The 23671-nt window shown below is 46.8% G+C and overlaps 1 protein-coding gene across 2 annotated transcripts in view; it reads right to left on the bottom strand.

The window, feature by feature from the left end:
* HMOX2 (heme oxygenase 2) overlaps positions 1 to 23671 on the bottom strand; it is a 334320-nt gene that overhangs the window by 91956 nt on the left and 218693 nt on the right. For both annotated transcript variants that reach the window (XM_069646782.1, XM_069646783.1), the window contains exon 5: positions 15868 to 15988. In XM_069646782.1, coding sequence (XP_069502883.1) covers positions 15868 to 15988 — 121 coding nt within the window. The remainder of the gene's footprint in view (positions 1 to 15867; positions 15989 to 23671) is intronic.

Genomic DNA, 23671 nt, shown 5'->3' with positions numbered 1-23671 from the left:
AGCTTATTTTTCTGCCAAATCTCACGGGCTCTTCCCATTAGCATCCAGGCATTTTATAGCACAGTACGCGCCTACTGAATATTATATATTATTCCATGTACAATTGTCTGATACATTAACACGTTGTTTAAATACATAAATCACACTTGACTTTTTTACCTTGATAATTCTCGCAATTTACTATTCACTAACAATAATGAATGTAATCCATTATAAACTGTAATTATTTGATACCTATTAAGATTTATGAGCTTATGAATGCCAAAGTAACCCTGTAAACCAAAATGTGTTTCACCCTCAATGCTGTCTTCCTCCATTCTGAGATTTCTATATCCAAAGATACATTTTGTGTATAGATGAGTATCATAGATCCCAATTGCTCTTTATCTTATGTATCCCTTCTTGGGTTTGGAGAAGCAGGTCACATTGATCATGGGAATATTTTGACATCCTATTATTGGATAATCATGTTGAAGTTGTGAAAGTTAAAGGGAGCTTGGATCCCCCTGGTTTCTTCTTTTTTTTCCGGTGGCATGTGTTTGGTGAACTCCTTTAAGAACATAATGTGCGGTTGCAGAGGGCTTTCTGTTGCCATATGGAGAGGGGGCATGGTATAGAGACTTTTAGAGCACGACATACACCTTGTCAAGGCATCACAGTGCTGAAGAAAGCTCTACAACAGGCAGAGCTGTTCTAACATTCGCATCCAGAAAGAAAGAGGTACTGTGGGAAGAGGAAGCACTTACACCTCATCTAAACCTCAGGTGATCGCTCATAAGGCAAAGGGACAGCGGTAGTCCATTTCACAGATTGTTTGCCAGAACCCCGAACAATCATCTGCCCCATCTTTCATATCTGAATCAAGGAGTTCAGTGGAGATTGACTGCAACACTGTAGGAGTGTACCGGAGGAATCTGGCAAAGACATAAGGGGGGTGGGCAGTATTATAGAAAAGCTAGTGCATTAAGCAACGCGCCTTAAACTTGACCCGCTGAGCCACAGGGAGCCAGTGCAATGGTCGGAACCAAGACGAGATATGATCGTCTTAGATGCAAAAGAAGCCTTGCAAGGTCGTTTGGCTTCCTTGGCTTTGGTTGCATGAAAGATAGAAAGAACTCAACAAGTAATTGGATATCAAGGTAAGGGTGTACAGGACAAGCATATTGCAATGCAGCATTCTGGCACCTGGGGCAGGGGTAGAAACTGGGTTCCTCACCCCCAGGTGAGGGGGTCCCTACAGCCTCTTGACAAGGCTAGGGTAATGACCTTGCCACACATGTCAGGGACCATTCTTGATCAGTGTTGAGGCCACATACAGTAGAGGTCATTAGCGCTACTTAGTGACCGACTCCTTTAAGCACAATGAATCTACTCCGCAAACTGCTTTACAATTCTCCACCACAAAGGAAAAGTTGTCATGAAATAATATGTCCACACCTGCAGTTTTAACCAGAGCTGAAGCCATGAATGTATATAGGAAAAGTGCCTCCTGAATGCATATCACATCTTATATGTCCTCGCCTAACCAAGCCCATATTGTGTTCCTTTTCAACAAACGGGTTGAGCCACTTACCATTTAGAGATGGCATCCTTACCATTGTTGGAGCCTAAAGAGATTCTCTTAAGGCCAATGGCTCGAGGAACACAAAAGAGAAAATAATGTGTTGCACTCCAACAGTCTTGCAAGTGGCTGTACCGCATTTTCCCCGTACCCCATCTTCAATTAACAACCTTAAACAGTATTACATAGTGCAAAGTACACACTGGTGCCAATCCTATAGGGTGATGGCTACTATGGAATGGTACGGTGACACTAGGCCCAAAAAAGGTCCACCTGTATGTGTCGTATTACGCATTCTACAGCCCAGTCTCCTGGCTACTCCACTCCCACACAGCTGCCACGCCACTGATTCAACCTCAGATTGCCATAGCAAATGATGCAGTGAACCCTCTCCATATCCTACCTCCCCACAATTCCCCAGTACCAAAAAAGGAACTAGTGATGCCTCCTCTCATGATTCTTCTGTAGTACCCTGGAAATAAGTACATACTATAGCTATGCATTATAAATATATCTTCAATTTGGGGGGGTTTAAGGATCCCGCACAGACTGGCTTTTTCCCAAGCAGCATTGTTGAAGGAGTCCTCCGTTCTTGGGCAGCCTATGTTTCTGATTTTTTCTTTTTATGGTCTACATTGTTCCAGTGGATCTATATTGCAGCTTAACTGTTTAATTGTGACGGTCACATCTGTACATGGCAAAGGGAACACGCAAATAATGACACCGGAATAAAGTTAAAAGGTTTCATCAAGCCAACGTAAACCATAAGACTGTTGCATGGAAATTGTTTCAAGATGACTGTAAAAAAGGTTCTTGGGAAACACAGTCCTTGAAAGCAGGATTGTAGGTGGAGGTCAGCAACAAGAAAGGCTTACAGTCTAGATCTCTGTCATTATTCCTTTTTGTGGAGATCACATGTGTGCCAAATGTCCACCTCTGCATTGGGTCTCTCTTTCTCTGTGTTACTTATTCCCCTTTTGCAGGGCTAAGGCACTCTTCCCCTATGTTACCCATCCATGAATCACAGTCACTCAAGCATTACTTTTCACCCCCCTTCTCTTGGGTCAGAAGTCTCTTTCTTCAGGTGACAAGGGGCTCTCCTATACCTTACTGGAGCACACACACCCTTCCCGGCTCACAAGGCTCCCCTCCACCCTCAATGTAACACATCCCTCCTCTAGGTCCCAGGGGCTCACCTCTTCCTCATAAGAGCACATCCCTTTTCTGGGGTTGAAACAGCTTTCCTCTTCTGTTACACAAACCCTCTTCCAGGGAATACAGTCACTCCCTCTCATTACTCCCCCCTCTCCTTTTCTTCAGTCAGGGGTCTCTTTCTTCGGGGCTAAAGGGGCTCTCCTCCTCTAACTTGGGGACACTCCACCCCCTTCTGGGCTCATGGGGTCTCCTCCCCCACACCGAAACACTCCCCTTTTCTGTGGTTCAGGGGCTCACATCTGCTTCACACAAGCACACCTCTCTTCTGGGGTTGAAAGGGCTTTCCTCTTCTGTTACACAAACCCTCTTCCAGGGAATACAGTCACTCCCTCTCATGATCCCCCACCCCTTCTATTCATTAAGGTGTCTCTTTCTTCTGGGCTAAAGGGGCTCTCCTCCTCTAACTAGGGGACACCCAACCCCCTTCTGGGCTCACAAGGTTTCCTCCCTCACACTGAAACACTCCCCTTTTCTGTGGTTCATGGGCTCACCTCTGCTTCACAAGAGCACACCCCTCTTCTGGCTTTCCAGGGGTTCTTCTCCACCTCATTGGCACCGCCCCCCCTTCAGGGCTCTCTGATATTCTCCAGCTTTGTCAACAAAATACTCTGCAAGCTGCCAGCCCAGAGACAATGTCTGTGGATCTTAGCCTCTGTTTTTTTTAAAGTCCTCATCATCCTCCCATTGGCAGAGTCAAACTTTCAATTATTAGTTAATTAACAAAATATGTCAAACCTGGGAAGGGAGGTCTTTAAAAAGCATGCCACCATTTTCCAGTTTGTTTCCAGTGCAGGCGATGCAAGTCTGTCTGCTGCTCTGATCCATGCCTCCTAGCTGTACCTATGGACAGCTGATCATTTTGTGGGTTGTTTCTTGTGTTAAAATGGCCATCACAAGGGACAGGAGAACCTCTAGTAAGTCACAATGTGTGCAAAATAGTTTTTCCTATGGAAAGGAGGAAGTCTTTCTCTCCACAAATGCTGCAGGGGAGGCAGAAGATCATTCTTAACAGGCACTGCTGCGAGGGTGTTAGTGTTTGGGATGGGTTAGGTTTTTCCCTTTGAGGATCTGCACCTGATGACAAAGGGGTAACCGTGGACATGCTAGTGTTTCCCAGTAGAATATCTTTTTCTGAATCCCTAGAAGACATTCTGGAATCCGCTCTGGGTTTTGGACTGCTTAACCAGATCCATTTTGGGAGGCAGTCCTGAATACCCTGTTGCTTTGAGACCAGACATTTCCCGAATAGTTTTGCTCTCAGGGAGTTCGGGACTAGTTCAAAGCTGGTTGGCCCAACATCCTGGGTCTGGTTTAGAGGGACTTTCTGGTAGGGTCATTGGGGAGAATCCTGCAGGGTTAGTTTGAAAGGCTCCCCTGCACCCTCTTGGGCATTAATTATTCGCCTTGCGCAGATGACATTCAGTATGCTTAACTGCCCTGTTTAGGGCAAGTATCAGGGTTCTGTTAGTCCTACTCTCAGGCAGGACACAATGTTGACACTGTGGGTGTCACACAGATCGGAGCGTTGGCAGACAGTTGCTGTTGAAAAAAGGGAGCATGAATGGCCATGAAATTAAATGTTGGATAGCTTTCTTCCTCCCAGAATGTCCTACATTTCTGTGATATGGTGGATATTTACAAGAGTATTCCTGAACTTTTCAGACGTGTGCAGGCTTTTCAGACCCAATCTGTCAAGCTTAAGGTTGCTTGTTGGGGGATAAAACAAGGGGGTGAATAACTGTTGCAAACTCCTTGATGTCATCTCCTTATACAAAGTCCCTGAGGTAAAGATTTTTCCAATGCAATCAGTTTTCCAGATCCTTATACTTCATGTTCCGTGCAACATGTTATCATTCTAATAGCTCACTTTTTTTTGGCCTCTCAAATGCACCGGGACCATACTTTCTATGTGTTTCTCCGACTCTACCAACCTCTGACCTAGACAAATGAGATCTTGCAAGCTTTTACTGATCCAATTTATAAAGAAAATCAAGGTTATACAAAAGCATGCCACAGGCAAAGGTGAGACAGCTGACTTTAACCAGTTCCTGGATAGCAAATGACATCACAAAGATTTGTTTTGCAACATATGTGCTGCAGAAAGGAGTCTTTCTCACCTTTGTTGTCAATTTAGCACATCAATGTTTGGTCTGCAATGGTTGGTAAATTTGTCAATCTTTCTTTGGAAACAGAAGTGGTCCCATCCAAATGTTCTAAGTAATGCCGTGCAAGAAACCTGATCAGGACCCAATGGTCCAAAAGAACACAAGACCCACTGCTGAGCTACGTCTGGTGTCAAAACGTGGTGGCGGCCCTGTTCCAAAACTTTGTGAAATTGAGACAGCATTAGTGGCATTTGGAATATCTTGTTGAGTACATGCGAATGGGACCTGTTCCTCTCCATTAAGATTAATTTGTCAGTAGCATTGGAAATGGGGTCAAATAACTTTATTGAACCGCCTTGCAGTTTCTGCACAGGTTTCTGATGCAGCAATAAGCTAAGTTTTCTGTGAAGGATCGAGAGCATTGGGTGAAGTTGGAAGAGATTACATATTCCACAGAAAAGGCAGACTGTCACCCCAAAAGCATATCCACGTCATCACAGCTCATTAATATCCATCTCAACTACTCATGAACTTTTTTAGAGGCAGAGTACTCATGTTCAGATGAAATGCAGATTAATTTGCAAATTTGTGGTGCAGAAGATAGCATTTCCACTTGTTTCAATGTTTTATATGAGGCAGAGGAATGCCTTTGATACCATTGATCACACCATCCTCCTAGACAGGGTACACTCATTGGGAATCAAAGACAAAGCCCTCTCTTGGATCTCCTCCATCTCTAATTGCTAAAAAATCATGGTCCTCCACCTGTTCACCTCCACCTCACAACCAGTAACAAAATGGGTCCCACAAGGACTCTTATATCTGGGACAGCATCTCTCCTAGTAGTCCCACAGTACAACTCCTACAGACTCGGCGGATCCTCTTTCTCCATCCAAGCGGCGATCATCTGGAACTCCCTACCCCTGCAAATTCGCAATTTTGACAATCACCTGCTGTTCAGAAAGGCCCTCCAAACCTGGCTTTTCCCTCCCTCCTCTTGAAACCCTCCCCACTCTACACTCTCGCTAGGCGCACAGAAACAGTGACCCAAACCCAACACTCCAACCCACCAATAACCCAAGGATGACGGCAGCATTCACAGAGGAACACTGACTCCACACTCTCCTCTCCTCACATCTCTGACGTCTCTAAGAAGTCACACTACCAGCTGCACCTCCTTAGAGGTATTCTTCCTTTCCTCTCCTTCCCCCAGAAGCTCACTGTCTCCAGAGCACTGGTTCTCTCTAAGCTGGACTACTTTAACAGCCTCTATCTAAATCTGCCAGCCTCTACTCTCCGCCCTCTGCAACTCATCCAGAACAGGACTGCGAGACTTGTTCTTGGCCTCAAGCCCAGGGACCGTATCTCTCCAGGACTGAAATCTCTTCACTGGCTCCCAGTGGCTGCGAGGATTAAGTTCAAAACCCTCTGCATTGTCCACAAGGCCTTCTGGGACCTGGGGCCAAAATACCTTCAACTCTCCCTTCCTAAATATCTTCCTTCTCGAGCTCTTCGCTCATCCGCCTCCAACTCCCTCATGGTTAGCCGCTTCTCCAAGCAACGAGTTGGGGGTAGATCTCTCTCCGCGGCAGGGGCCTCCCACTGGAACAGCCTTCCTGCCTCCCTGAAACTTGAAGAGAACCATCTCCGGTTCCGGAAGCACCTCAAAACCTTCCTCTTTGCTTCTGCTTTCTCTCCCCCTCTCCCCTGCTAAATTCCTGATTGAAACTGCACTGAATCGGCACCGGGCCTCTCTCACTGATCTCAGTCCCTGGCCCTGCCACCTGCCTCTGCCACTGCCTCCCTGGCAACCACTGCACCGCTGGACTGTCTCTGTATCCCTACAGCCCCCCTCCGAGCACATGTTCTGCACTTACCTTGAACTTGCCACCAGCTGGCCCTTTATTTATTCATCTTTTTATTCCATTATCCCATGTACTGCACTTTCCCCCCTCCCTTGCCCCTAGCAATTTCCCTTTCCCCACTTCACATGCACTTGCGAGATCTGAATGACACCTTGCCTAGTAAGATCGTTGTCTGTCTTCCCTATGTCCCCCCTCCCTGCCTCGCCGCGCCTTGAAACACTTGTGTATAGGCGCGTTATAAATGCCATATCATATCATATCATCTTCCCCTCACCCCCCGCCCCGTTATCCCTCTGGGCCCCTCTCCCACTGTTCAGACTTTCAGTCCAGGAAGACTACGAATAGCGAGACCAACCAATCGCATTGGACCAAGAAAAAGAACACAGAAGTCAAACTCCAGCCAAGCCTACAGTATGTATACCTTACACCACGCATGTGGACACAGGCCATAGGCACGGCCACCCATCCATGCACTCTAGAATGCAGTTTGGCTATGCTATTCCAGTCTAGCAGCACATAGACGTCCACACTGAACCTTAACACCTCTGCCATTAGTATATAGCGACAACCAATGAAAAGGAATTCGGTCTAGCTGAGGCACACATCAAACCTTCAGCACTAGAACTCTATCCTAAACCACCAACAGCACCTACCCATGTGCCCGACCTCTGGGCTGCTTATTCGAGCCTAGCCAGCCCAATCTTTTAATTTAAAATCTTAGAACCTCCTGCACATGGACTGCGGTTACCGAGGGCATTCCAACCACAAGGCGCATTGAGGCCATACAAATGGGGAAAGGGCACAATATAAATGATGAATACAATACAGTATATTCTAGCATCTTGTATCTCGCACTGGAATTTACCTTCTTCATTTGCCAGTTCATAGAACCTTTCCTTAGAGGATGCTATATTGTTTGCTGTGGAGAGTGTGTCCGAACGTATACTACATCTAGATTTTTCCACTCATCCTACAGTTTATTTAATGAATTACGGATGGATTTCAATATTCTGTGCTCTTTTGATATACAGATTCCCCAAATGACTACCTTAGAAGTTTCCTAAACTGTACAGAAATCTGCTACTGATTCTTCATAAAAAAAAAGCCTAGAATTTCACTTAAGGGCATGATCAAGTCAGAGTCTGTGGTTGATTGGCCTTTCAACCTCCATGGAGGACGTGATTGGAAGGATTTCTTAACCTTGTGTTGATCGTGATTGGAGAATGATCAGTCCGAGTTCTAAGTTTAGATATTGAAGTCTACAGTCACCTTAAGCAATGTAGAGAATAATAATCAGTAGTGTAAGGAAGACATGGTATCAAAGTAAGACAGACACAAGTGACCACAGTTCAAGGATGTTTATTGGACTTTATCAAGGGTGTGAAAAACACCTATCTAAACCTAAATCTAAGATGGGAGCAAGCTACGACCATCAAATAATAATAATGCAGTCTTCGTCTCGATAACATAAAAAGGCCTATACTAAAAAACCTACTGCCAATCCTTACCGCTAAGTTACAAATAGTGTGGGGTAATGTTCATGAAAAAGAAACAAGCGTTCACAAAATGACCGGTCAGGATGTTCAGGCCGTGGGCCTCCCCTACGTTTTCAGCACGGGACACGGTGGTTCACTTGAGCACAGCCCACTCTCTGGCTTCTTCGGCACTAGGACACAGTTTCATTACAAACGTTGAGGCCATCTATGCCCAAGTCTCTTAAATTATCAAAAGTCTCTTGACTGAGATGGCCTGATGTAGCAAACAAACGAAAAGTTCCTTTCCAAGTATTCAAGTAGTATGATTCACTCTTCACCTTGGATCTGCCTCAGCCGAGCTCAGATCTCTTTTGTACCACAATCTTTTCTCGAGTGACTCATGGTTCACTCTGGATACCCCTCCGTCGGGCTCAGATCCCTTTTACCACAATTCGTCTCCCTCAGCCGGGCTCGGACCAATTACAGTTTGTCTTAGCTATAGAAGACTTTCGAATGTGCACAGGGTTTGGCTTGACCTGTTGCAGGACCACTTCTATTTCACAGTTCACAACTTTACACTCTCAGTTGGATACCTAACAGAGACCTTTGAGTGAGCACCAATGTGGTGCGGACCACTCTCTATATGGTTTTTTGCGTTGCCTCCCAAAGTTCAATCCCAAAGTTCACAATCTTCTTTGGTTCCAATTATACTTGCGTCGTTCATCGCCAACGCCTCACACAGGGTTCTCTTTACACAAAGTTGCAGCTTGCGACCTTGGTCCTAACACAGACCAGTCTGCTACCAGTCACTCCGACTCACCTGCTGTGTTAACTTTACTGGCGCTGTTTTGTTGTGGGAGCCAAGGACAGTACAACAGCAGCAATCGCTCCTCTCCGCCTCGACTATCGATGCAGGAGCGCCCGAGTACCTTCAAAACACAATGCACTTTTCTTCAGCTTTCATTCCCAGTCTTATGTTTCTTATTCTCGAGGGCTTTGTGAAAGTAGCGGTTTTCTTTCCGAAAAGGTCAATTACGATTTCCTCCATGCAACTCTTTCTGGTCTTGCCATCTTTCTCCTCAAGTTAAATCGCCATTTTGTAACTGCTGCTTCCTCGTGTGTCTTGCCTTGCTCAGAGTGTGCTTTCGTGCTCCACCTTTTATCTGTGTGGGGAAGTGTGATGGAAGTCAGGTGTATGTAATTATCAGTAATTGCCTAACCCTTGTGTTGGGACATGTCAGGTATACGGCTCGGGTGTTAGTCCGTTTTCTCTCACAGTGAGCTGTCCGTGAGAAAGTGACCATATTGGGCGGGGGGTTGAGTTCCCAGGTATCCTACCTGGTAGGATGGGGAAAAGGTGTTACAAGGAAGGGGATACCGCGTCTCACCACCTGGCATCCCACTCCCAGGCCTGAAGACCCCCATACAGGAGATCCTCCCGCACTGGGCCACCCCCAGGAACTGGATCCAAAAGTGATGGCTGTGTCCTGGCTACCTGGATGACAGATCCACAGGGACTTGCGGGTGAGACACCTTCAGGTTTCTCACAGTAGCCAATACGTGTCAAGGTGCCATGTGCTGACGGGTAATACGTATACTGTGATCTTCGACGTGTGTATATCTCCATGCGTCATATAGACATTGAAAGGGCCTTAATTCTGGGGGGCGCTTGAGAAGCTCCGAACATTGAAGTGAGGCTGCAAAGTTCTGTTTGCTTGCACTGTGGTGTGGCTTGGTTGGCGTGCAAAGCCTGGCAACATGCTGGGCGCTGTGGCCGGAAAAGCAGAGTGTTTGGCCTGTCCTGTGCTGAGATCTAGCCTGTGGGGTGCATACCGAAAGGCAGAGACGGGGAGAGTGGCAGGAGTGTACCTTTAGTGCCTGCTGCAGGAGCTGCATTGGGCTCCTGGTTGGGAAAGGTTCCCTACCCCCAGGCGCACTCACTGCGGCTCCTGATTGAGGCGCACGGCCTGTCCGCAGTGGAAGGTGCGGTGGCCGCAGGAACCCATGGCCTTGGCCGAGGGGTACGAGCTGAGGGGGAAACAGCACATACTATGAGAGTGGCGGCGCCTTGGAGGGGATCAGGTGGACGAGAGAAAGCCGTCGGCGAGCCACGTGGCGTGAAGGAGGTCATACAGTGGACTGAGGTGGCATGAGAGGACGTGGAGGAGCTGCGAGTGAAAGCATTTGGAATTGCCCAATGCTGAATGTTTTATTCAAGGCCCTGAGGCCCTGAGGCCCGGAGTTGGGGTGGCTTGACGAGATCTGTCCTGGAGGTGCACCACGGGGTCGCAAGCCTAAGAGACAGCAAGCAGAATGGCTGTGGGAAAATCCAAGAAGAAAACTGTCCCAGAGGATATTGACTTCTTTCCCCCCCGTAGTGGACAGCGCAGCTGAGAAAAACCAGCCCTGAAGGACCCCATCATGGCTGCACTGGGTCGAATTGAACAGTCCATGTCTAGACCTGAGAGGAAGTTTGATAAGCTAGCTGAGAGGGTGGCCCAGCTGGAGGTGAGATGCTCAACGCTGGAACAAAGAACCAGCGAGTTGGACAAACAGTGCTGCCAGACTTTCCCCATGGTGCAGAAAATCAGCTGTGAAATGGAGGTGGCGGTAAGGGGTAGCAGGGCAAGGGAAACCAGAATAGAAAATCTGGAAAACTGAGCAAGGGTACAACAGCTGCTGGTCATTGGCTTCCCAAAGGAAGTGGAGGGGACCGACCAGATAGACTTTGTGAAAACTTGGCTGCCACAGTTCCTGCACCTTGATGTGGAGGAGGACCCCATATATGTAGATAAATGCTACAGGGTCAAACTATTTCCACAGCAAAACTGAAGTCAGCTGGGGGCCCCACGCTTTTAGTCCGGCTCAGCGACTCCTGCGACAGGGACAGCGGCAGCAAAGACAACATTAGAGTACCAGGGTCATAGGATTCATCTTTTCCCAGATTTCTTACCTGCCACTGACAAAAGAAGGAAGTCACTGAATGCAATGAAGAAAGCCTTTTTGGAGTGTGGTGTCAAGGCAGGACTGTTCTGACCCGCTAAACTCAGTCTCCTGGAACAGCAAGGAATACGTTTATTTGGGATACAGACAGTGCGGACAAGCTGCTGAAATCTATCCCTGCAGAGAAGCCTCTAGGCAGCAACGCCTGACACGGAGCCTGTGCCAGGAGTGAATTGCCTCCCTTTTCCTTTTCCACTTCTTTGTACAATGTGGTTGTTGAGTACCTTAAATGTTAACAGCAGTTTGCCGGTGTTACCATCTTGATTTCTGTCCCTTTAATAAGACTAGTCATCAAAAGTTGAATGTGATGCTTGGCGGGACTCTTCTGTAGACTTAAGGTTGTCTTGTATTACTCTGATAGCCTTGTCTCAGGTGTCACCTTAGGCAGGGCATTGTCCTTGTTGCTGCAACCACCGAGACCCCCCTAACTAATCTGAAGCAAACTTTCAGGGCTGTTACCAGCCATGAACAAAAGTTGTCATGTGTATGCAGTTGCACAATGTGGGTACTTCCTACTCCTGTTTCTTTGTATTGTTTGTACAAGAATTGAAACAAATAAAAATTCATTTTTTTTTTTTAAAAGAGCATTGATTCAAGAATCTTAATGTCAGCCTTAGTGCGACCTTTGCTGCTTTCAGAGGATCTATCAAGCGAGGTATTCAGCGCTATATTGAAGTAATCACCTATAAGTATGCTCGGACCAAACAAAGGAGTGCATTTTATCGCATATATGTTGGCAGAATTGCGGGTCATCGTAATTAGTGGCTTAGATGTTTACAAACGTGATCAATTGACTTTGTAGAGTACCGTGAGTTAGTACACAGCACCCGTTTTTATCAGTGGAATGTGATATCATTCTGAAGGCATCGATTTTATGGACCATGTTATAACGCCTCTGGCACTGTGTATGAAGTGTACTGTTTACCTGTACCCCACTCTTTGGCAATTCAACTGTGTTGATCCAGCGTGTTAGGCAGAATCCTGTGTAGTGCCCTTAGGGACCACTACACTTGATTAAGACTACAGGTGGCAATACAAGTTTTACCTTTGGTACAAGCCTGTACTACTAAGTTATAGTGGTAGCAGTAGCAGAGCAGCTAGGCTTATCTCAAGAGTATATGAGCAGTAGCAGAGATTACACAAAGGGACCACAATTACTTTGACTCAAGCAAACACTGACTCAAGGTTTCAGGTAAAAAATATAATATACATTTAGTTTTAAACCATCACACAACACCTATATTAAACTTTAAACAAAACCACACGTTAAATATACTACAACTAACCAATTCACTTTGTACAGTAAGTCTCAAGGTAAGTACTCTGTGTTTGAATGAACCGGTGTTATGAACAAAACATGATACCGCGGATACGGTTGCGATCACTTTTTGATAGTTCGGTCTACTAAATAAACGCGTATCCGTGACATGAAATGCTACCGGGGCAAAAACACACTTAGCACCTGAGATACCCAGAGGGAGTTGGGGACAAAAATCACAGGCAATATTTAGGTTAGGCAAACAGTATCGAGAAACACTCAGAAACAGGAGTTCAAAAGTCAAAGGGTCGGAGCCAGGTTTAGGTGACACCGGAGGCCTGTGCCGAAGATCACACCGTTAGACAGTTCACGATTCCGTGTAGCCAAAAAGTACTTGAATATTGTCAATGTTCGGAAGCAAAAGTTATAAGAAGGAGGGAAGACAAGGACGAGCCTTGAAGATGAAGAAAAGGGATTCACCCAGTTTCCTCGAGTAGAACACAGTACCTTATTCCCACGATGCAGCTGGTGCCCTGGCAGTTGTTCCTGTTGGTTTCCCGCAGACCCACGATTCCTGGAGCTTTGTTGTGAAGGAGGACGTCTGAAGGGGTTCTGCACCACACAGGGATGAAGCCAACAGCAGCGACAACGCAAAGGTGTGCTCCTTAAAAACAGGAGAGGCTCAGCAGGTGGCTATCTGGACCACTACAGCAGTGTGCAGCGATTTCAACCACGGCAAAGATCTCTGGCTGAAGAAGATGAGCTGGTTATCCTCACCAGGCTCAAGGGAAGAAGACTCCGGACTGGATCTCCTCTTAGTCGTCGAAGGGAAGATAGCTCAGGACTGCAGCAGGGCTTCACCGGGACGGGGTAGTTTCAGTAGCCGTCATTCTCTCCACTTCTCTTCGGTTCCTTGTAGTTCCAGAGGCGATTCTGACTTCTAGCCCAAGAGACCTGCCTTTTATGCGCAAAAACCCTCATTCACACAGCCTGGCTGTCAATCACGCAGCAGGGGGGTTGTCCAGCCGGGACAACCACCTCAGCCAATCATGGCAAAGTGTGACTTGGGTTTCCTAGCATACCCTGTGCAGGGGGTGACTACACCCCTTCCCCACATTCAGTCTACCTAGACACCCAGGCGCCAAGAGGAGGGCTTCTCTGCAGAAGCCTGCCAAAAGACGGTGAACAAAGAAGGCGAACCTAGTTTGCCGCGCCAAGTAAAACACCAGAAGGACTTTAACAAAAAGAAATGGCGAATAAACCCAACCGAAGCCAAAAGAAAGACGATTTGGTCAAGCTGGTTTATGTTCGAGGCTAATATAATAGCCAAGAACAGTACCACGTTTATCTAATATAATCGCGGTAGAAAAGTTAGGGTAGATACCACTGCCACCAGCCAAGTCTAAATGTTAAAAGAGCAAAACAATGCTCAGGGAGGTACAGACAGAAAAGGGGTACAGATTAGCCCTTTCCAGTACTCCATGTAAGATGGGGTGTACTGGGTCTGTGGTAAAATTGACTATGTAAAGTAAATGGCAACTTTACCTTTCTCTGGGGGACAGTAGTCAGCCCCAGCGAAATGGAGTCAGAGGGAAGTCTAAAAGACAACCCTGGGTTACTACACTAAAGGTGCTGTGTAACCCATACAAGAACAGGGGCACTTGGAGTGGTGTGCTCCAGTGCCCAAGATCACACAATGAGTAACAACACAAAGGCCAAAAACACATGTAAGAGTGGAAAAAGGATGTACACTCTTACCAGGTGGAAAAAATAAACTCCAGAAATCCAGCAAAGCTGCTGGGGGACTCACTAGTTGAGGGAAATTACCCCTAGAAGGAGAATTCTCCTTAACACATCGTCAGATGGTTTACTGCAAAAATAATATACTAACCATGTGCCTTTTTTGGGTATGGGCGGTCCTTCCTCATTTTTAACACATTGAGTAGACCAGGGTGAAAATTTTCAAGTTGCAAGCTACTAGCCAGTCATAATAATTCACTCGCACCCTCAATTCTCCACATACACACAGCACGCCATTTCTTACTTGCTAACAGTTAAGAATCTGTAGCCACCGGATGCTGCACAATTTGCAGCCTGGTGTAGACCCCGAACATTCCATGGCATGACCGATCCAACACAATAATTTTCCGCAAGCGGTCTATCTCAATGGTTATTCTGGGCATATAGCCGTATGTCTGTGTGATTTATAGGCTTGACAATAGCATGTGAAACTGCTAATTGTAATACTCTCGCAACAATTACCAACTTGCTCCCACCCTGCACTCTCATCGTATCCCTTAACAGTGGTAAAAACCCTCCCATTGAACAATCATTTAAACTGGGTATTATACAACAAACTGTAGAAGTTCTACTGCGCTGATGAGGTGGGTGGGTGGAAGCAGCTCCAGCCACAAGCCTACTATTGTAAGTTATTAATAGAGGAATACTGTTATCAGATACTGTTGGAAGATGCCACCATTTTATTGGTGGCTGACATGGTGCAGAAAAGAGTTCAGAACATTTCCCAGTTGGAGTGCCACCTTTTATTAGTTAATTGGGGTGCAGCTTCTTTGTACAGACTGGTCTATACATCGCTGTGCCACAGATGGTGTAGCGAAGAATTGCATCTTTGTTTTTAAACAGAATTTTCAATTTTGCTCGGAACAGCATTTGGTATTGGATGTTCCTCTGGCGCAGAGTTGTCTTCTGTAAATATCTCATGCACAGCTTGGACTGTTGGGCTGAAATAAGGAAACTATTGGATTTGTGCTCTGCCATATTTGACTTCTGACAGCTCTCTTGCAACTTTTCAATTTTAGGTTGTGGACCCTGTAACTAAAAGAAATATATACTATTATTGGCCTTAGAGGCTGCCCAGGTGCCGGTCTGGGAACCAACGATCTACGGATCTTTCCACTACGAAGTGTTGCGAAAAAACTGGGTTACCAATGTCAGGTAATACTTTCTCCAGGAATATTTCCACCCTTCCTTGGACTGCGGTACCCGGCATGCCTATGATGTGGATGTTATGTCAGGATCTTGATTCCAGATCTTCATTCTTTGCTTTTTTTGATGGCCAATTCTTTTTTAATCAGTGCAATGTCAGTTTTGTGCTTATCAACCTGAGTTCCCACTTCTGAGACTGTGCTGCGCCTCGCCCGAGTGACTCACACAGTTCTACTTCCCTCTTGTATCACTAATGATTTAGATTCTTAGCGACATCAAAGAGAATTACAACACATCACATGGCTTTATGGAAGATTTAATACTAGGAAACTATTACAACTACACTGAATTCTGAGAAACAAAACCGCTTGTCTCATCAGAAATGGCAAAGCAGACAAACAATGAGGAAGGTTATGAAAGAGGCCACATAGGCACCTACCCTCTTTGCCAGCATAATAGGGACACTTCCGAACATCCCCTTTTCCATCATGGAGTCGGAATTCTTTGGTTTGTGCATCTTCCGTTAGCGTGGCACCAACCTTGTCCAACTCATTGAACACCTGTTGAAGGAACAAAGATGTCCATTAGAAGCTTTGTTCCCGCTGCCAGTCTTCCATGTCACTCATTGCACGCATTCATTCAAATAAATAGAAAAATATGAACATACTCTAATATGCGCATTCTGAAGACATTTATTCTACACTAATGTGCAGCGGGTAAGGTGCACAAGAGAGACTTAAAGGAGTTACTCACAGCTCTAACCTTGCATTCAGTAAGCCCAGGCTGTAAAATACAAAGCAGATTGGTAGCAATTCAATTAGAGCACAAGAGAACCCATTGGTTGTGGACATCCGCTGCACCCACTTTAGGCGAAGGAATGGTGCATCCAGCTTTGTGGGATACTTTGATGAATCCACACTCCGCCTTTCAATCTTGCTTTCTCCTCATCTCACCAACCTCCCTGTGAAGAAACCACTGCAGAGTTTCAGCATCATTCTGAAACTGGAGTTATGTGCATGTCTCTACATCAGGTGATTGGGGTTAGTGGAAGCAGGGATTTATTTTTGGCCACTTGCTGTGTGCACTCTGCGAGAGCCAGGATTCAAGGCCTTTTGGAGACACTGGGGTAGACTTCTTGGAGATGCAACCAGATTCTGGCCTCTACACAGATTGCCTGACAAAACTCCCTTAGTTCCCCGATGGGCATAATTCCCAGTTGGGTGCACTGAGCGCAGCACCTGAGCACACTGGAGTGAGGTTTGAGGTGGTACAATGCCTACCATCAACATAAGGAAGTAAAGTGAAGAATGCAACTCGGGTTTTAAGATATCAGGCAGCGACTGTAAGGCACCTGCGGGGGGGCGTCTGTACTCGTGCTCTGTATATGGCAGAGGAGAGGCACAGAGCACCACAGCCAAGATTCTCTATGCGGTAGCTATGGTTGAGCAATCAAGGCTTAACCTCTCAGGAGCTGATGCGGGCTGGTTCGTAAATACATTGTAGTGCCCAAGCACCCACAAAGGAATGTCCACACACTATGTTAGTTAAAACACAATCTTTATATAAATAAGGTTCAAGGTTATATACACAATCACAATAACACACTTTGTACTCTGGCAATACTATAATGGCAAATATATACAGGTCTACGTGGTACCACTCTTAACGATCGATTCCTTTAAAATACATCAAATGCTAACGGTTCAAATAGCACACAAATCAGATTAGTAGATTAATCAACGATAGATGACAGCAAGAAAGCAAGTTAAATCAAGCAATGGCAGAACACCGACTCCCGATACCTAGAGACAGTTCTGTGCGAAGGTCCCCCCACCTGGGCAACCTGTAAATAAAGCGTATTTGACAAGCCCAGTCCAATTATGCTCAATATAGTCTTGTTTCCTTCAAAAAGGTTCTACGAACCCAAAGTACCTGGTTTCGTAGAGTTCCCTGATGAGTCGTCAACGGGCCCTTCTTGAGTGCACTCCCTTTAAGGCAGGAGCCACGGGTCATCGAAAGTCGGTGAAGAAAAGGGTCAATACTGTCGTTGCGGCAGCAGCTTTAGTTCTTGCGGTGCGCGTTGATGCTCAGTCAAAAACGTCCTGCAAGCTGAGGCGTGTGGTGCACCTCGATGACGAGTGTTTGTTGCCACAAAGAGTTAATGAAGAACTTTGGCCCAGCAAGGGCGTCGAGTCGTCAGCGTCTCTGCGGTCTTCGGTGGCAGGAAACCCACTGGCGGATTCTCCTCGGTCATCAGCAGCCTTGACTTTCTCTGGCAGGGCAATAGCGGTCGACTGTTATGAGCAAGGGATTCCTTGTTTCAATGTTCTTTGGCAAAGGAGCACTGCGGCTCTGGTCGTCGACGGTGATGAACTTCAATGTCCGGGTGCTTCTCTTTGTGATTCCGCGGCGGTCCCCGTCTCCGGTCGGCAGCCTTTCGAGGGTCTGACGTCCAGGGAGCTTTGGCAAAGATCAGCTGGTGCATGATGGCCCCTAGTAGCTCGGGAAGAAGTCTCCTAGCCAGGTCCTCTCTTGGATCAGTTCTCGACAGTCATGCAGCTTTCGGATTAGCAAAGGACAGCAGCAGCAATTCTTCTTCTTTCAGCGGGCTGCAAGGTGAAGCATCAAGTATCAACTTCAGCTTCTGAACAATTTCCATCAGTGAGAGACCCCAAGATATACTTTTGATCTCCCATTCACTCTGATGGGTCACACTCAGGTAACCAATCACTCAGAAGGGCATTCAGGCAGGCAGCCAATCAGGCTCATGGTGCATTCAGGCCATTCTTCTTCATCCAGACACTCACAACACGGAATATGGATTCGGACAAGCACCCAGCCATTCAGCACTCCACACTGCATTCATACCAGTTTCGGCCAGGGCTGTCTCAGTCATTGTGTCAAACACCAGATACTAGACACCCACAACATGAAATGTATATTCGTCACACACTCCATTCATCCAGGTCCCACCCCACGGGCGTACCCACAACATACAGTCATTGGGAAGGCTCCAGCCAGTCTGGCCTGGACTTCCCCAAAACACCATAGATGGAACTTCCACCCAACAGCCAGTCAGCGGGAAGGGACAGAGTCAGGGCTTCCTGGGACTTTGGGAACACACAGTAACAGGAGATAGAAAGCAAGAGGCCACAGGGGCCAAATGGTTTCCTATCAGGAATCAACTGATTCCAATGGCAGGGCCGGGGTATCCCAAAATGGAGGATACTCAGAGCACCTGTCAAATTCAGCATGGAGCTGCCACCAGCCCATACCCAGCTATGTGGGCCACACATAGGTGCCCCAAAACATACACTAGGAGTATAGGGTTGTACCCCTACCCATGGGTACCATAACGGTATCCCAAGGGTCTGTTCACCACGACCAAAAAGAGGAAGAGCTGCACGCAAAACAAGACAGAACATAGATGATAAAGCAATAAAGGACAAGGATACAGAGGCCCTGTCCCTCCAATGCATTTCCAGCATCACAGTCGCCCCCCCAGACTGAAGTTAGGGCATCTTGTCACCCACGAGATTGACGCCTTCATCCAGACAGTCAACATACCTTATGGAAAGGCCATCTGCATTATCATGACTCTTCCCTGGTCTATGCTGAAGGGTGAAGTCTAGCCCTTGCAGGCCATTGGACCACCTGAACAGTTTTGGGTTTTCACCATTCATCTGCATAAGCCACTTTAAGGGCTTATGGTCTGTTTGGACCTTGAAGGTAGACCCTGTAAGGTAGGGCCTAAAACGCCTAAGGCTCCAAACTAAACTGATACATTCCTTTTCAACAGTAGCCCACCTAAGTTCTCTACCCTTGAGTTGTCTACTGATGAATATGATCGGATGTTCCCTCCCTTTGTCATCTAACTGGGACAAGACAGCTCCAATTCCGGTGTCACAGGCATACATCTGGAAGATAAAGAGTTTGCTGTAGTCAGGCGCACACAACACAGGTGCCTTAAACAGACTTTCTTTCAAGCCAACAAAGGCCCTCTGGCAGTCTTTTGTTCAATTAACCTTCCTCGGTTGTTTGGGCGAAGTCAGAGCTGTCAGAAGGGCAGCTATGTTTCCATAGTCCGCCATGAAGTTGCGATAATACCCAGTGAGGTCAGTGTATTTGTTCAATTCCTGGCTAGCCTTAAGATTCGTTGTCGGCTGACCCATCATCTATGTCATCCTCCATCTGAGGCCTAACCCATAGTCCCACACTTTATTGGCAGGACCTGGAGGGGTGGCTTCCAAACCTTCTCTGATCAAGGCAAGGGGCCCCCTCACGGGATGTCCAAAGAGTAACTCAAAGGGGCTGAAACCAACACCCTCTTGAGGTACCTCTCTGTAAGAAAACAGCAGGCAGAATGCCCTTGAGAATTTTGTTAAATCTCTCAACCAGACCGTTGGTCTGGTGATGGTAAGAGGTGGAGAACTTGTAGGTTACACCACACTCTTTCCACATGGTTTTCATGTAACTCGACATGAAGTTGGATACTCTGTCAGAGACAACCTCTTTAGGGAATCCAACCCGTGTAAAAATGCCCAGGAGAGCCCTGGCAACCACTTTGGCAGTAACAGTCCGAAGGGGTATAGCCTCAGGGGACCTTTTGGCATGATCTACCAATACCAGGATGAACTGATGTCCACTTGCAGTGGGAGGGTCAAGGGGACCTACGATGTCGATGCCCACCCTCTCAAATGGTGTGCCAACCACTGGCAACGGCTGCAGTGGGGCAATGGCACTGCCTCCAGTCTTGCCAGACAGCTGACAAGTTGGGCAGGTCCTACAGTGGGACTCCACCTCTACTCCCATCGGGTCAGTAGAAATGGGCAGAGAGCCTTTGCTTCGTCTTCTTGGTCGCAAGATGACCAGCCACGGGCACCTCATGCGCCAACTGCAATAGGAAAGGCCTGTAAACCTGGGGTACCACCAACCTCCTGAGGGCACCAGGTTCAGGCTTAGTGGGCTCACTACAAAGGAGCTTACCCTCCCAATATATCCGGAATGTCTTAGGAACTTCTCCCTGTGGCTGGGACAGGGCCCGTTTCCTCAGATCCTCGAGAGAGTGGCACTCTCTCTGACCCTTACAGAAGTACGCCCAGGAGGGTCCTCCTTCAGCCAACAAGCATTTAAGGTCGGGGTAGTCCTCCGGGTTGAGCACCTCTACTGCAGGACGGTCTTCTTCCTCGTCTCCCTTCAGGAGTTGAGTTTGGGTTTACCACTGGACCCAGCCCGTCTGGAGCATGAATCCCAGTGGGTGCGGCTGAAGCCGCGGGAAGAGAAGGGGCCCCCTTCGGTAACGTGGCCTTCTTGCTCTTCCTTCTTTGTGCCTTGGGTTTCCCCGTCAGCGAGGGGTACGGGACTCACAGCCGGACCCGGTGTGACCTGTGATCGGGTGACCGCCGCACCAGCCATGGGTAGACCATCCGCGATCATCCCCATTTCCACCAAATCATTGCCTAACAAAATGTTAGCAGGTGCATTGTCCTGAACCAGGACAGGAAGCTTTGCTGCCTTGTCTCCAATCGTAATCTTGACTAAGACTACAGGTGATAATTTGGGAGGCCCGCCAGCCAACCTGGTGGTTGGTTCTCAGAGGAGCACCCGCATAGTCCTCCGGCTTGAGCAGGGTCTTCTTGCCACAGTGTCTCTCAAGCCAGTAGAAGGCTGGCCATTCAAAAGGACACTTCTCAAAAACCTATGGGTGTTCTGTGGGATTGTCGCCAGTACTTCTGCGTACTGGTCCCAGGCCTCAAGGGACACTAGGGAAATCTCTACAGTAGCACTGAATGCGATTCCTGTAGAGGAGCGGAGGACAGTGGCCTCCACCTCAGACATGGAGTAAGAGTAGGTCAGGCTGACACCCTGGACTCCAAGTGCCTTACCTTTACACGTGGGGTCACCCTTCTTGTGGTCCAGAGCCCCATAGTCCCAACAAGTGCCAGGAATATGGGGTATGGTACTGGCACCCTTGGGAGCCTGCTTTGCATCAGGTGGACCACTACTCTTACTCCCACTCACATAGGACTTATCCCCAGTAGATGTGTGGGTCTTAGGAGAGGAAGGTTTTGGTTTACCCGACTGCGATTGCTTCTGGGACTCCTCAGCCTTCTGAGAGGTCCCCTTTTCTTTGTCCTTATCCTTCCCACCGGAGTCCTTAGGGGACACCCAGTGGGAGACCCACTTGTCAGCCAGCCTGGCCAGCTTATAGGGATCCAAAATGTTCTGGTCAGCAACATACTGATGCAGCTCTGGTGAACATGCTTCAGAAAAATGCTCAAAAAACAAAAGATGGGACAATTCAACCATCAATCCACCTCATCATGTTCATATGTGCGGCACTCGCCCAGTCAATCCAAGACACATTCTCTCTCTTTTCTTAAATTCCCTGAACCTTTTAAGGTATTGGGTAGGTGTCTTGCCAAACTTGGCAATCAAAGCAGATTTCATGCACTCATACTGACCCCTTTCTTCCACACTCAGTTTCAGAATACAGTCATATCCAGTCTGAGGCACTCTGCTTAACAAACACTTAGCCCAATCTCTTTTATCAACATCATGGATTCCACAAGCCATCTCAAACGCTTCAATCCATTGGAGGATATCAGAACCCTCCACATACACACCAACCAAATCTTTCATAAACTTGGTGGCTTGGGACCTGACACTCGCAACTGGTTTCGCTGAAGTCTTCACTCTAGCTTTCTCTAGCTAGATTTTCTGACATTCAGTGTCCTTGTTTGGCGCCTTTCGATATTGCGCTCCGTTATCCTTGGAGTGTGTACAATGTACACTAGTGCGCCCCTAGTGGCCAATACATATATCTATATGGCCTAGGTTTTCCATTTGTGTAGTGTATGTGGTGCTCACCAATGGGAAAAGACCCTGTGGGAGCAACAGAGGGAGGAGCCCTATATCTAATAGGAATGGAGTCCCAAGAGTTTTCACCCTACGTAAATACCCAGCATATTTCCATGGATTGGTAGGCAAACTGCCCAGGGAATAGCCAGCTCTCAGTGGTAATACTACACTGTGGTCATTAACGTTGTACAGTGTATAATGATCATTTCCACTGATTACTCCTATGAGCCTTAACTCGGTCCTCTAATATTCCTCTTTGCCATGGGCCAATCGTTGAGATGGGACATCATCTTTAAGCTCAAAGTACAAATACACAAACTGGCTGTCAGCTACGCTTTACATGAATACACTGTGAACCATATAACCACAGGTATCCCCTACAAGGGTTGTGCTCTATGACACGTTGTGCCATTCAATATTCTCATTAAGTCCCCTATGTGACTCTTCGTCAGGAATATGAGTTTTTGCTCTATGCTGAGCAATTTCTTGTTCACGTGATCTTTAGAAATCCCTTTCACTCTCTTCAGAATCACCCACTCAAAATCTGTGGGGCTATGGCCTTTCTCTATAAAATGTTTCACCAGGGGGGCCAATTTTATCTTATTCTTAACACAACTCTTATGTTCGATCATTCTGGTTATACATTTTCGGTTCGTTTTTCCAATTTCAATGAGTGCACATGGACACGTAATCATGTATACAATGTTTTCTGTGTTACAGTTAGTGTGTTCTTTAAGTACACAGTCTCTTGAGAGCCCCAGGTTTACAGTTAGTGTCTTTTTTGTCAGTATACACATAACAAGTGTTGGAGGGATGGTGTGCTACCATTTGTGGTTTACCCCAAAGAATACCTTGTTGGGATTCCATGTTTTTATTGTCCCTCCCAATGTCATTTCTCATCACCACATTGCGAATGTTAATACTTTTCTTAAAAGCCATCAATGGTGGCAGTGTGGTTTTATTCATCACTTTCTTCCAATTCTTCTTAATTATACCTTTGATCTTATAGGATGAATTACTGAAGGTCCTCACTAACACCAAAGGAGTATCTTCCTTGGTCTTGGTAGTCCTAGCCTTGTGCGCGAGCAGAGCCTCTCTGTTGTTATTGAATGATTTTTTAGCAGTTTGTCGAACCAATTTTTTCGGATAGCCTCGATTAATCAATTTGTCTGTCAGCACAATTGCACCTCCTTCATAAGAATCTCTTGTACTGCTGTTTCTTTTCAGTTATAAGAATGTTTCTTTTCAGTTATAAGAACTGGCCAAATGGCAAATAATGGCTCACATGATAGCTGCCATAATTCAGCAGCGTATTCTTGTCAGTATTCCTGGTATATGGTTTAACTAATAAGTGACCGCTGTCCCCATACATGGTGATGTCT

This window comes from Ambystoma mexicanum, chromosome 2q (genome assembly GCF_040938575.1).
Source record: "Ambystoma mexicanum isolate Mex_15411 chromosome 2q, UKY_AmexF1_1, whole genome shotgun sequence".
In the NCBI taxonomy this organism is placed as follows: Eukaryota; Metazoa; Chordata; class Amphibia; order Caudata; family Ambystomatidae; genus Ambystoma; species Ambystoma mexicanum.
Note: the sequence above shows the minus strand (reverse complement) of the source record. Positions and strands in the feature narration are given on the sequence as shown.